General features: G+C 42.4%; 1 protein-coding gene across 1 annotated transcript in view; it reads left to right on the forward strand.

Annotated features, from left to right (window-relative positions):
- SV2C (synaptic vesicle glycoprotein 2C) overlaps positions 1–13246 on the forward strand; it is a 305412-nt gene that overhangs the window by 77121 nt on the left and 215045 nt on the right. Inside the window, exon 2 of the mRNA XM_077462561.1 lies at positions 6020–6688. Within this exon, the coding sequence (XP_077318687.1) occupies positions 6130–6688 (559 nt within the window). The 5' untranslated portion in view covers positions 6020–6129. The remainder of the gene's footprint in view (positions 1–6019; positions 6689–13246) is intronic.

Consider the following 13246-nt stretch of genomic DNA (forward strand, 5'->3'; position numbering starts at 1 on the left):
GAACAGCAGTTCAGTAGGTCAACAGTCATAGTACTTGAAGCTACTGAGTTTAATTTTTAATAGCCGGGTAAAGTTCCTCTTTAACATATCTACTGCAAAGATTTTTAATTATATTAGGTTTTACCAAGTACATGTTCTCATTTTTAATTGTATTCTCTATGGAGTAATGTTTGGTGCTAATGTCTCATATATTAACTGTTTAATTCGTGATAATCTAAGTAAATTAAATGAATTAAGAGAGGAGCGGGCCACATTTTAATTACAGAAATAAAATGGTGTACATCACTATTGCTTACGAGATTTGGCTTTAAATAGCTACTTGATTTAGTAATTTCCCAAAGTATTTATATCTGTAAAACCTCTTCTGCATAAACCACGTGCATGTTAAGTGTAGCAATCACAGGGTTTTCTACTAGTTGGAAATGTTTGTGATCATGTATTATGTAAAACCTAATTACAATGTTACTGGTATACACCCATAGAGGAGCTTTAAAGTGGAACTAGTCAAAGTCAAAACTTTTTCTTTCATTTTGGGTAGAGTAAGTGAGGGTTTTGTTTGTGACCTGTGTTCCTTTGGGGAGATTTCCCTGAACTTCCTGTCCCATAGCCAAAACAGGAAGTGAGAGGAAATCCCTCCAGAATTAGTGCCCCCTGTTGAAGAGTTCTCCTCTAATAGTTTTCTGGGGTCAACCCAAAATGTGGGATTTTCTTTTACTTTTGCTTATGATGATAATGGTAAACATGACAAATTGAGAGGGTGAATCTCCCTAAGGGGGGGTCCCCACTTAAAAAAATGTGTTGACTATAAACTACTTTTTTTTTACCTTACTTTTTTAATTAGTTCTGCAGTTCCAGACTAATCAACAGTTAATAAAAATCAGACATTTTTGTTCCTTCTTTTTAAATCTTTATCTTTATCAGCAAAATTCTGCATGGAATCAGGAGATATAGACATTGCTGTTAATGATTCAAAATTATTGCACACATTTGACCTTTGTATTAAATTGTAACATTAATCTTGGCATTGAAAGATGAGTAAAAGCCCTTGTACACAAGGTCGGACATTCCGACTGAAAATGCGATAATGGATAATCCGACTGTGTGTGGGCTCCATCGGACTGTTTCCATCGGAATATCCGACCGACAAAGTTTTAGAGCTGGGCTATAAAATTTTCCGACAACATGATCCAATCAGACTTTGTCTGATCATTTGTAGAGAATTCCGATCGGACAAAGTGCCATGCATGCTCAGATCAAATTCCTAGACCAAAGCTATTGGCTACTAGGCTGAATGTAGTCCCGTCGTAACGAAATAACGTCATCACGTTACGTTACGTGTGTATGCAACACCAGTTTCGGACAAAATCCCACAGATTTTGTTGTCGGAATGTCCGACCGTGTGTACAAGGTCTAAGACATTGTAAAGCAACTATTAAAAATGCAGGACAATTGCCCCGGATAACAGCTGAAATAATACACAATTGAAGTAATATTCATATAAATAGTTCACCATGCTTCTCTTCTCTCGTCCTTTCCCATACTCAGAGAAATGGCTCTCTAATGTTTGGTCACACAGAAGTTTTTGAGCAGTTTCAACCAGCTTCAGCCAGCCTTTAAAGTGTTACTGAACCCTCAACAGTAAAATCAGTAAAGCATGCTTGTTATACTCACTGTAGAACCTAAGGGGTTAATCATCTGCATTTTGTATAAAGGCTGTTTGATCCTGTCTTCTCTGATCCTCCCCTTCCTCCACTGTCCCCAATCATCTCCTGATAGAACCAAGCCTTGGGGGCATGCTGCACATGCTCAGTGTGGTGTGTATTGCTAGAGAGTTATTTTTTCTAGGGAGGGTGCATGTGATCAGCACAGGGCCAATCAGGACTGTATAGATGGAGGCTAAGTGGTCCTGCAGCCTCATAGGACAATCAGGGGAGCATAAAAACTCCTCCTACAAGCTTTAACCAGACATTGATAGAAGTCACAAAACTGCTGTAACTGCTGATGAGAAAAAGGTATTTAACAGTTTGTATTTACTAAAACGGTTGGATTTCCATGTTCTGTGTACTGCTGAACTGGGAGACAAGATATAGTGAATGCAGGGGTCCTGAGTTTAGTAACACTTTAAGTCTAAAAAACTGTTCAACGCAAACTTCCCAGGGACATTATACATTCTATCATGATGTTAACAACAGAAACTGTTTGGGGTAGTTTCAGCCTTTTAAGTCTTTTGTAATTAACCCTTTTATTTTCAATGTGAAAATGTGAACAGCAGAGACAGCAAAGATTTACAGGTCTACATTAAAAAAAATGCATATATGCAGCATACTGTATGCATTGATAGTGCTACAAAAAAGTAGGATCAGTTATTGCAGCAGCTTAAAAGGAAAGTTCAGGAATTAAAAAGAAGAAAAAAAAACAACAACAACATATGCTCACCCAAGTGGAATGCTGCATCTGTCCCCAGCCACCTCTAAGAAAGAGAACTGAACGATGAAAAAACACTGATCGCTCAATTCTCTTCGGTGAGCAGAGAGCTGGTGACTGTTAGTCACTGGCTATCTTTGTTCTGCCCCTCCAGTGCTCACTGAAGTACCAGGGTGAGCAGTGAGTAGGAGCAGCTGGCTCAGCCTCTCAGGGGTGCCCTAAAAGGCTAAGCCAGCTGCCAGTCCAAGCATCTGGATGGACCTTGACATTAAAGTCAGGATCTCTCCGGAGCCTGGACTGCCTCAGTGACATCAGTGAACAGTGGGCTTTAGCACAGCTGTCAGCTGAATATGGGTCACAGGAGTGTAGAACGAAATGCACTCCAGTGACCCACAAGAGAACTAGGGCCAAAAAAGCTTTAGTGCTATTTCTTTAAATAAGCTGCCTCCCAATGGCTGGTGGGGTAATGATCAAAAAACATCTGGAGGTGTGGAGAAAGCACAGATCCACAGAATGGATGAAGCAGGAAGATCCTTGTACTGCAGGAGTCCCCAGGTACAGCTTTCTCTTCAGCAAGGTCAACAGTTAACAGCACAGTAGTGGCATCACCAAATCTCACTCCATATCTGGTGAGACTAGCAGTCGATAGTGATTTGTGGGGAAATTCATCATCAAACATTAACCACTTGCCGCCCGCCCTATAGGGAATTGACGGCGGCAAAGTGGTTTCATAATCCTAACCGGACGTCATATGACGTGATTAGGATTATGAGCCGCTGCGCGCCCCCGGGGGCGCGCATCGCGGCGATCGTTGTTGCGGGGTGTCAGTCTGACACCCGGCAACTACGATCTCGGTAAAGAGTCTCCGACGGAGACTCTTTACCATGTGATCAGCCGTGTCCAATCACGGCTGATCACAGTGTAAATGGGAAGAGCCGGTGATCGGCTTTCCCTCACTCGTGTCTGTCAGACGCAAGTAGAGGAGAGCCGATCGGCTACTCCTCTGACAGGGGGGGTCTGTGCTGATCGATTATCAGCACAGCCCCCCCGAGGATGCCCACACTGGACCACCAGGGACACCACTAGACCACCAGGGAAAAGGTAATAAAATCCATAATCCTCCCTAGACCACCAGGGATGCCAGTCAGCACAATGGATGCCAATCAGTGCCCATAATGGATGCCAATCAGTGCCCACAATGGGCATCACTGATTGGCATGCATTATTGTTTGGCACTGATTGGCATCCATTACTATAACACCGATGCCGCCTATGAGTGCCCACCTGTGCCGCCTATGAGTGCCCACCTGTGCCGCCTGAGTGCCCACCTGTGCCGCCTATGAGTGCCCACCTGTGCCGCCTATGAGTGCCCACCTGTGCCGCCTATGAGTGCCCACCTGTGCCGCCTATCCATGCCCACCTGTGCCGCCTATCTATGCCCACCTGTGCCGCCTATCCATGCCCACCTGTGCCGCCTATCCATGCCCATCCGTGCCGCCCATCCGTGCCAGCTATCAGTGCCAATTTCTGCCACCTATCAGTGTCCGTCCGTGTTGCCCATCCGTGTCGCCCATCCGTGTCGCCCATCCGTGTCGCCCATCAGTGCCGCCTATCAGTGCCACTTCATTGGTGCCACATTGGTGCCCATCAGTGCCACCTTATCAGTGCCCATCAGTGTAGCCCCATCAGTGCCCATCAGTGAAGGAGAAAACGTACTTATTTACAAAGTTTTGAAACTTAAACAAAAAAAAACATTATTTTTTTCAAAATTTTCGGTATTTTTTTATTTGTAGCGCAAAAAATAAAAACCGTAGAGGTGATCAAATACCACCAAAAGAAAGCTCTATTTGTGTGAAAAAAATGATAAAAATTTCATTTGGGTACAGTGTAGCATGACCGCGCAATTGTCATTCAAAGTGCGACAGCGCTGAAAGCTCAAAATTGGTCTGGGCAGGAAGGTGTTTAAGTGCCCTGTATTGAAGTGGTTAAAAGTAATGACAGCGACAATTCTGCAACTCAGCATATTTCAGTGTTTTTGATTTGATTACATTATTGAATCATTTTTATTATTATTATGTTATTATTAGTTATAATTATTTATAGTATATATATATATATATATATATATATATAATATTATATTATAATTTATGATTTCATATTTCACATTTTATCATACTCGGGATGTCTATTAGACTCTTGTTTGGACAGATTTAAGTGAATTATTTCTAAGAATTACAGGCCTACAATATAAAACGCCAAATTTGCATTAAAAATAATTGTACCGCTTTCAGCACCTAAAATCTGAAATAATCATACCGCCAGGGAGGTTAAACATCTGCAGAGGTAAATATAATGACCTGCATATTTAGCTACAGAGAGTCTTGGGAATTCTCTGAGCAGTCTGTGTATCCCCCTTACCTCCAAGTTTTGCTCCTAAACTGACCTGCAAGTGTTTGAAGAATGCCAGACATGCAAAAAAAATTTAACAAGTAATTAAATTGATACTGAACACACCCCGGGTTGATTTACTAAAAGAAATTAGACTGTGCACTTTGCAAAGTGCAATTGCTCCAAAGCTAAGTAAATGAGCAGAAGCTCTGCTGACTTCCATCATCTAATCATATGCAAGAAAAAATGCTGTTTTTTATTTTCCTTGCACGTGATTGGTTATTCTTTACAAAGTGAAACTTTACTTAATTTACTAAGCTGTGGAGTAACTGTTGCAAAGTGCACAGTCTATTTGCCTTTAGTAAATAAACCCTGTGGTTTAATTTACATTGTCCCTTCTATTTCTGTATATGGATGATGGAGGCATTGTTCCTTATCAATATAAAGCTGTCACATGACCCATCTCTCTCCCAGCCTGTCTGCAGGGAAACATAAGCAGGAGGAGTTTCTAATTCTCTGCTAAAAATAAATAATTAATACCAATAACCTGTTTTAAATTGTCATATAAATATATATTTGAAATCAAATCTTTATTATTTCTTGGAAATAACAGGGTGTCTGTGGACTTCTGCCAGTCACAGGCTGTGTCACTCCCCTGCAGCTTGTGTCTTAGATTACGAGGGAGGTGAAGCCTCCATCATTCTACATGTAATATCTCACCCCCATTATGCTTAGCTGGTTAGTGGGCATGAGGGAGGAGGGAGGGAGTGGGCTGTCATTTACCACTGTGTATAGGGAAAATTAATCCCATAGTGACTGAATGAGTATGAACAGTATGTAATACACCATTTATTGATAGTTTTTTATGATGTGGATTTAGGGACACTTTCATTATTCTAAATGCTGTGCTTTGATGCTGCCCCTTTTACCCTCTTGCCCTAGACAAGTGCACTGACTCAGCATCTACAGCAGCAGAGCAAAAGAGGGTAGCTGCAAAAATAATAAAGACTGAGCCACAATGAAACGTGTGTTTACTATCCTTTTCATTTCACAGGCTTGAGCAGAAAAAAAATATACTACATAAATTATTTATAAAACATGTGTTCATAATGCTATCATCAGGCAGTTCTGCAGGACTCTTTAATTCACAAGCAGCTGTTCTGAGACTTACTATTAAAACCATTTTGTCCTGTTTATATTGCAGATGCATACTTCAAGTACCCTGTAATACATCATCTCTGTAACAACAGAGGCACCTAATCCATCAAACCAGACTTGTGCTGTCAAACGCAGAAAACTTAGTTCTTGTACACAATGGAAGATACCTACAGAGACAGGACTTCTCTGGTGAGAGGTGCTAAGGACATAGCTAAAGAAGCCAAGAGACAGACCACCAAAAGCCCAAACCGAGGAAGGGAGGTAGAACACGATGGATATGCCCATAGGACCCAGGATCAGTTCCCAGATGAAGAGGAATATTACACACATGGCAACTACAATGAAGAACTTGAGGATGAGGGATCAAGCGAAGCTACAGAAGGACACGATGAAGATGATGAGATATATGATGGGGAATATCAGGGAATACCCGGTCAAAGAAAAGATGGCATGGTTGCTCTAGGTCAACCCATTCCTGATGAGTGTAAAGCCCGCAAGGAGCTGGAAAGTGAAAGGAAAGCTGATGAGGAAGAGCTAGCACAGCAGTATGAACTCATTATCCAAGAATGTGGACACGGACGGTTTCAGTGGACCCTTTTCTTTGTCCTTGGCATGGCTCTGATGGCTGATGGAGTTGAAGTGTTTGTAGTTGGATTTGTGCTGCCCAGTGCAGAGACTGATATGTGTATACCAGATTCAGGGTCTGGGTGGCTTGGTGAGTACAGTTTCAGTTATATATATATTGTAAAAAAAAGTGTGAAAGTTTAATGGTTTTAATCAAATTGACTGTTTTTAAGTTTAGAGTTTTATATATTTTTTTTTTTTTTTGCATAAAAGTTTTATTGAAGAGTATTGAGAGTACAAACATAAGTACAGATGAACAGGTAAATCGCACACAGGTGTTTAGTAACAAGCAAAATAATATTGTTTACACAAATACGCTATAATGATTGTTCATAGCCCTTCAAACTGGCCTTACCAAAGCTGGTAGGTCAGGTCAGGCAGTTTGGGCTTGTGTGGGTTATGACTGCCTCCGACCTTCGAGCATGGGTCTGTACTCAATGAGAGATAGAGAGTTCAGAATTGAGAGGATAGAAAAGAAAGAAAGTAAGAACATTTAGAGGAAGAGTGAGGCCGCGTACACACGCGGGGACTGTTCGCCCAACTTTGTCCGTCAAAGGCCGCGTACACACGCGGGGACTGTTCGCCCAACTTTGTCCGCTGAACAGTGTTTCGGCAAACAGTCCGCTCGTGTGTGGGCTTTCAGCGGACAGTTTCAGCGAACAGTCCGCTGAACAAGGTTTTTCGGAAATTCCGAAAAACTGTCCGCTGAAACTTTGTTTCAGCGAACAGTCCCCTCGTGTGTAGGCTTGTTCGTCAAACTAAGTTCCGCGCATGCTCAGAAAGGATTTACACGCCGAAAGTTATAATGCAGTGTATAGGACGTCGTATTTTGCGTCCCGTCGTACGTGCCGTTCACGTCATCGCGCACGGTTTCAGCAAACTGTTCATTCGTCGTGTGTGGCCATGTCCGTCCATGCTAATTTTGAGCAGACTGTTTGCCGAAACTGTTTGACGGACAAAGTTGGGCGAACAGTCCCCGCGTGTGTACGCGGCCAAACAGTTTCGGCAAACAGTCCGCTCAAAATTAGCATGGACGGACATGGCCACACACGACGAACGAACAGTTTGCTGAAACCGTGCGCGATGACGTGAACGGCACGTACGACGGGACGAAAAATACGACGTCCTATACACTGCATTATAACTTTCGGCGTGTAAATCCTTTCTGAGCATGCGCGGAACTTAGTTTGACGAACAAGCCTACACACGAGGGGACTGTTCGCTGAAACAAAGTTTCAGCGGACAGTTTTTCGGAATTTCCGAAAAACCTTGTTCAGCGGACTGTTCGCTGAAACTGTCCGCTGAAAGCCCACACACGAGCGGACTGTTTGCCGAAACACTGTTCAGCGGACAAAGTTGGGCGAACAGTCCCCGCGTGTGTACGCGGCCTCAAGGTTAGTTTAGAGGTTTATAACTGATCCTTTTATTCAATTTTTTTTTTTATTATTATCTATGGATAATCTTTATTTTAAAACAGTGAAAACAACCATGATGTCACTAGCTTGAAAGAGGCCTCTGGGTTACCTAAATAGAGAGTGCGGCAGTAGTTCTTTTTTCTATTTGTCTCAGTTTCTCTTTCATTAAAGCGGAGTGCCACCCAAAAATGGAACTTCTGCTTTAAGGGAGGTGACCCCCTGACATGTCATTTTTTTTGGGGGGGGGGAGCGGATATCCTCTTTTAGAGGGTTCCAGCTCCCACTTCCTCCCGGCACACCGCGGCACCAGAAGGGAGATCACCTCTCCCCCCCTCTGCAATCATCTGGGACACGTGACAAGTCCCAGATGATTGCCCGGCCAGTCATGGCGTGTGCATGCGCAGTGGGTGCCCAGCTGTGAGGCCACAGCCGGGCACCCACAGTTACAATGCTGGCGCCGCAGAGTGGAGGGGAAGACGAGCGGGGCTTAGTTTCCCCACATCGCTGGACCCTGGGACAGGTAAGTGTCCAATTAATAAAAGTGAGCAGCTGCAGTATTTGTAGCTGCTGACTTAATTTTTTTTTTTTAAGGAAAACTCCGCTTTAAGTTTCTCTAGGGCTCTATATGATCAGGCAGAAAGATGGGGCATGAGTCACTCCTCGAAATTATTCAGTTAAATTTAACCTTTGACCTACAGGTATAAATAACAGTTTGTTTGTTTTTTTGTAAATCAGTAAAGATTAGAATGATAAATATATGAAAAGGAGTGTAACTAAAATAATAATACAAAAATTAAATATTATTATTTAAGTTTTTGTACACGATTATTTTGTGTTTTTTTATTCTGTTTACATTTAGTCCCTACAAATACTGTTATTCCAGATATCCACATTGCATCTATTTCCTTTATGCCCATAGTGTTATAAATATTAAAGCGGGAGTCCACCGGGACTCCGCGTTTTTTTTTTTTTTAAAAGCCAGCAGCTACAAATACTGCAGCTGCTGACTTTTAAAATAGTGACACTTACCTGTCCAGCGCGCCCGCGATGTCGGCACCCGAAGCCGATCTCTAGGTCGCCTGTCGGGTCCTGCCGCCGCCATCTTGGGTATGGGAATCAGGAAATGGAGCCTTTCGGCTTCATTTCCCGGTTCCCTACTGCGCATGCGCGAATCGCGCTGCGCAATAAGGACGCTCCCCGCTGCCTCTGGGATCTGTGTGTTTCCCAGCAGGCAGCGGGGCACTTGCGGGAAGGGGCGGGCACTTGCGGAAAGGGGCGTACGTTACGCCCCTTTCCGCAGAGAGCTATCCCGGAAGTGGGTGCAGTTACCTGGATTATCCAGGTAACTGCACCCCCCTCCCCCCTGAAAGGTGCCGATTGTGGCACCGGAGGGGGGGAGGGTTTCCGATGAGCGGAAGGTCCACTTTAGGGTGGACCTCCGCTTTAAAGAAAAGCCACACTTATGTGGTGCAAAGTTGGTTGCAGCCCCCCAACCAAGAAATCCCCAAAAGGGGTTTTCACAAATAGTTAGTAATGTATTATAATGGGGTATTTGGCGCTACCTGGTACTATAAAATGGACCCCAATATTTCTAAAGGTCCATCCCATCAATTTATGGGATACCTGGACCTTTAGAAATATTGGGGTCCATTTTATAGTACCAGGTAGCGCCAAATACTCCATTCTAATCCTTTATGCCCATGTCTACAAATCATTCTGCTCTCTCAATATCGCCCTTTGAAGTCACACATTCAGATGCACTAAGGCTGGATTCACACCTATGCACTTTTAGTGCTTTTTGCATTTTGCAGATTTGCACTACAGAACGTGTTCCATAGGAAACCATGTTAAATGGGCTGTAGTGCAGATCTGCAAAATGCAAAAAGCACTAAAAATGCATAGATGTGAATGCAGCCTAAGGCCCCTTTCACACGGGACAGATCAGTAATGATCCGCGGCGCGTGATAATCTGCTTGCTCAGCTGGGATCGCTCCGTTGTCCCCGCTGAGCCGGCAGATAACAGGGCGGTCCCTGCACACTGTCAGCTCTCTGATCTCCTCTGTGGGGGATCGGATGAGCACGGACCATCTGTCCGTGTTCATCCAATCCGCTCTGCAGACGGATAGAAAAATAGGATTTTCCTCCGTCTGCAGAATTGGACAATTGCGGAGGCGGATGATATCGGGTATTCATCCGCAGACACCCGCTATCCCATAGGAATGCATGTATGTCCGTATTTCATCCGCAAACGGATGGATGAAATACGGACATATTGTCCGCATGTGTGAAAGGGGCCTAAGAGTGGAGAGCGTAAGTAATAAGACATCCCTGGCAACCCTTTAAATGTACATGTTCCTCCCAGCGAGCCACTGGATGCTGCAGTCTTTAGCTGTGCTGATCAGTTACTTCAGTCATTTTCCAGAAGCAGGTCAAAGCAGAAAATATTGAACTAATGGATGGGCAGACTGTATAACTAAAGTCTACACCATGCCATGGCCAGCTTCCTGCCTACATAACAATCCAAAGGGCACCCAGGGTTGTGTTTTGTTTTTTTTGTAATATGCAGGAAGGTAATTTATCACTTTGCCTGCTGGTTAATATGAAGACCAAAAGAGGATATGCACATACACTATTATCAAAAGTATTGGGACACCTGCCTTTACACGCACATTAACTTTATTGGCATCCCAGTCTTCGTCTGTAGGGTTCAATATTGAGTTGGCCAGAAGCCAATTTTCCAGAAGAGCATTTGTGAGGTCAGGCACTGATGTGGACATGAAGGCCTGCCTTGTAGTCTCCACTCTAATTCATCCCAAAGGTGTTCTGTCGGGTTGAGGTCAGGACTCTGTGCAGGCCAGTCAAGTTTCTCCACCCCAAACTCGCTCATCCATGTCTTTATGGACTGTTGCACAGTCATGTTGGAACAGGAAGGGGCCATTCCAAACTGTTCCCACAAATTTGGGAGCATGAAATTGTCCAAAATGTCTTGGTATGCTGACACCTTAAGAGTTCTCTTTACTGAAACAAAAGGGCCAAGCCCAACTCCTGAAAATTAACCCTACACTATAATCCCCCCTCCACCAAATGATTTGGACCAATGCAAAGCAAGGTCCATAAAGACCTGGATGAGCAAGTTTGGGGTAGAGGAACTTCACTGGCTTGCACAGATTTCTGAATTCAATTTGATAGAACACCTTTGAGATGAATTAGAACGGAGACTGCCAGCCAGGCCTTCTCATCCACATAAGTGCCTGACCTCACAAATGTGCTTCTGAAAGAATGGTCAAACATTCCCATAGACCAGTGGTTCTCAACTCCTGTCCTCAGGACCCACTAACAGGCCAGGTTTGCAAGACAACTGAAATACATCACAGGTGATATAATTTGCTGCTCAGTGATTGCAGTATTCTAGTCTGCATCTTCCCAAGGTAATACTTAAAACCTGTATGTGAAATAAATAGTGTAGCACTAAGATTGTGTAAACAATTATTATACATAATCAACAAATGAATAAAAAATATAAACAATAAATGCTGAAGGAATAAATAGTCCCACAGTTATTGTGCAATACAGTGCAAATAAGGCTGCATATCATAAATGCGGGAAAGAAACTTATATCAGGGGCATGCGTATGCCTCTGTCTAAGACCGATTGTGTCAAAACGCGTCCGGCATCATTACTTGTACCCCACATTGCTTTTATATGCTTTATTTTGTGATCACTTTTTAATATTTGTACATCGTATATTCTTCAATAAACCTACCGTTTTTTTTTTTTTTTTTGATCTGCACCATCCGGAGCCCCTTTTTGCTTTTTCTTTTTCCATATGTCATTCATACAAGTTTTTACCTGAAATCTGAGTTTGGATATGCCTGGCTCCTGAAATACAATTTTTTCCTGGAATTTGGAGACTACCGGACAGTGGTTGTCGGGAATACTTACCCTTATTTGTTAAATGAGGACTACACATCCATCCTATTGAAGGCCAGAGTGCAACCTTCTGTGATTACAAGCCTTTCAGACCCACTGTCGTATGACAGGTGGGTCCAACATCATTGGTAAGAGTACCCACCTTATATCCATAGAAGGTTTTCATATAAACATCACTTCAGTCAAATAGATTGTTGCTGTTGGTTCCTTCCTCTCCTCTTGCTACATCTTGGATGAGAAGATTGGGCTTTTCTCCTATTCAGCACGATAGCAGGACATTTTCACAGATAGACAAACTGATATAAGTTTCTTTCCAGCATTTATGATATGCAGCCTTATTTGCACTGTATTGCACAATAACTGTGGTACTATTTATTCCTTCAGCATTTATTGTTTATATTTTTTATTCATTTGTTGATTACGTATAATAATTGTTTACACAATCTTAGCGGCACACTATTTATTTCACATTCTGTTTTGACATTGTTAGAGTGGTAGCTGCTGATTTCATTGCAGTAGCGCAGTGTTTTCCCCTTCACTCTCAATACTTAAAACCTGGCCTGTTAGGGAGTCCTGAGAACTGGAGTTGAGAACCACTGCCATAGACACACTCCTACACCTTGTGGACAGCCTTCCCAGAAGAGTTGAAGCTGTTATAGCTGCAAAGGGTGAGCCAACTCAATTTCATGTGCATGTAAAGGCAGGCGTCACAATACTTTTGGTAATATAGTGTATTTTCAAAGTACTGTAAATAAATACAGTGTTTTTAGTCAGTGATTAATGCTCTCTGTAATGCTGCTTTAATACTCATTTACGCATTTAATATAAAATACTCAAAATAATATACACTGTTATATATATTTACCTGACTAATTAAAAATAAAAATATATATTTTTTAGATAGCTGATAGCTGCATATCTATAGTGTAAATTGTTTAAAATATTGTGTTTATGACTGCTAGTCTCACAAAATGTGAAGTAAGATTTTGATGTCAGAGATGTCACTATTGTGTTTTTTTTTTTTCATTTTGTTTTTTATTTGGGAATTGGATATTCAACAGGGACAAAAATTAAATTTTAAGAGTGAACAGCCTCAGTTAATGTAGTAAACAACCCCCACTGCCCACCATGACAAGGTTTTTATTTTAAATTGTGTGTGCAGCTTTACATTGGATTACCTACCTGATGGAAAACGTGGTTCACTGGGGTCTAACACTAATTCATTTTTTTCCCAAAAATCTTTATTTGATATATGCAAATGCATCGGTTTAAGTAAATAACAATTATATCAGTGTTTCGTAGTC

The sequence above is a fragment of the Lithobates pipiens genome, unplaced genomic scaffold (genome assembly GCF_037356315.1).
Source record: "Lithobates pipiens isolate NorthernLeopardFrog02 unplaced genomic scaffold, aLitPip1_a1.2 Scaffold_3, whole genome shotgun sequence".
In the NCBI taxonomy this organism is placed as follows: domain Eukaryota; kingdom Metazoa; phylum Chordata; class Amphibia; order Anura; family Ranidae; genus Lithobates; species Lithobates pipiens.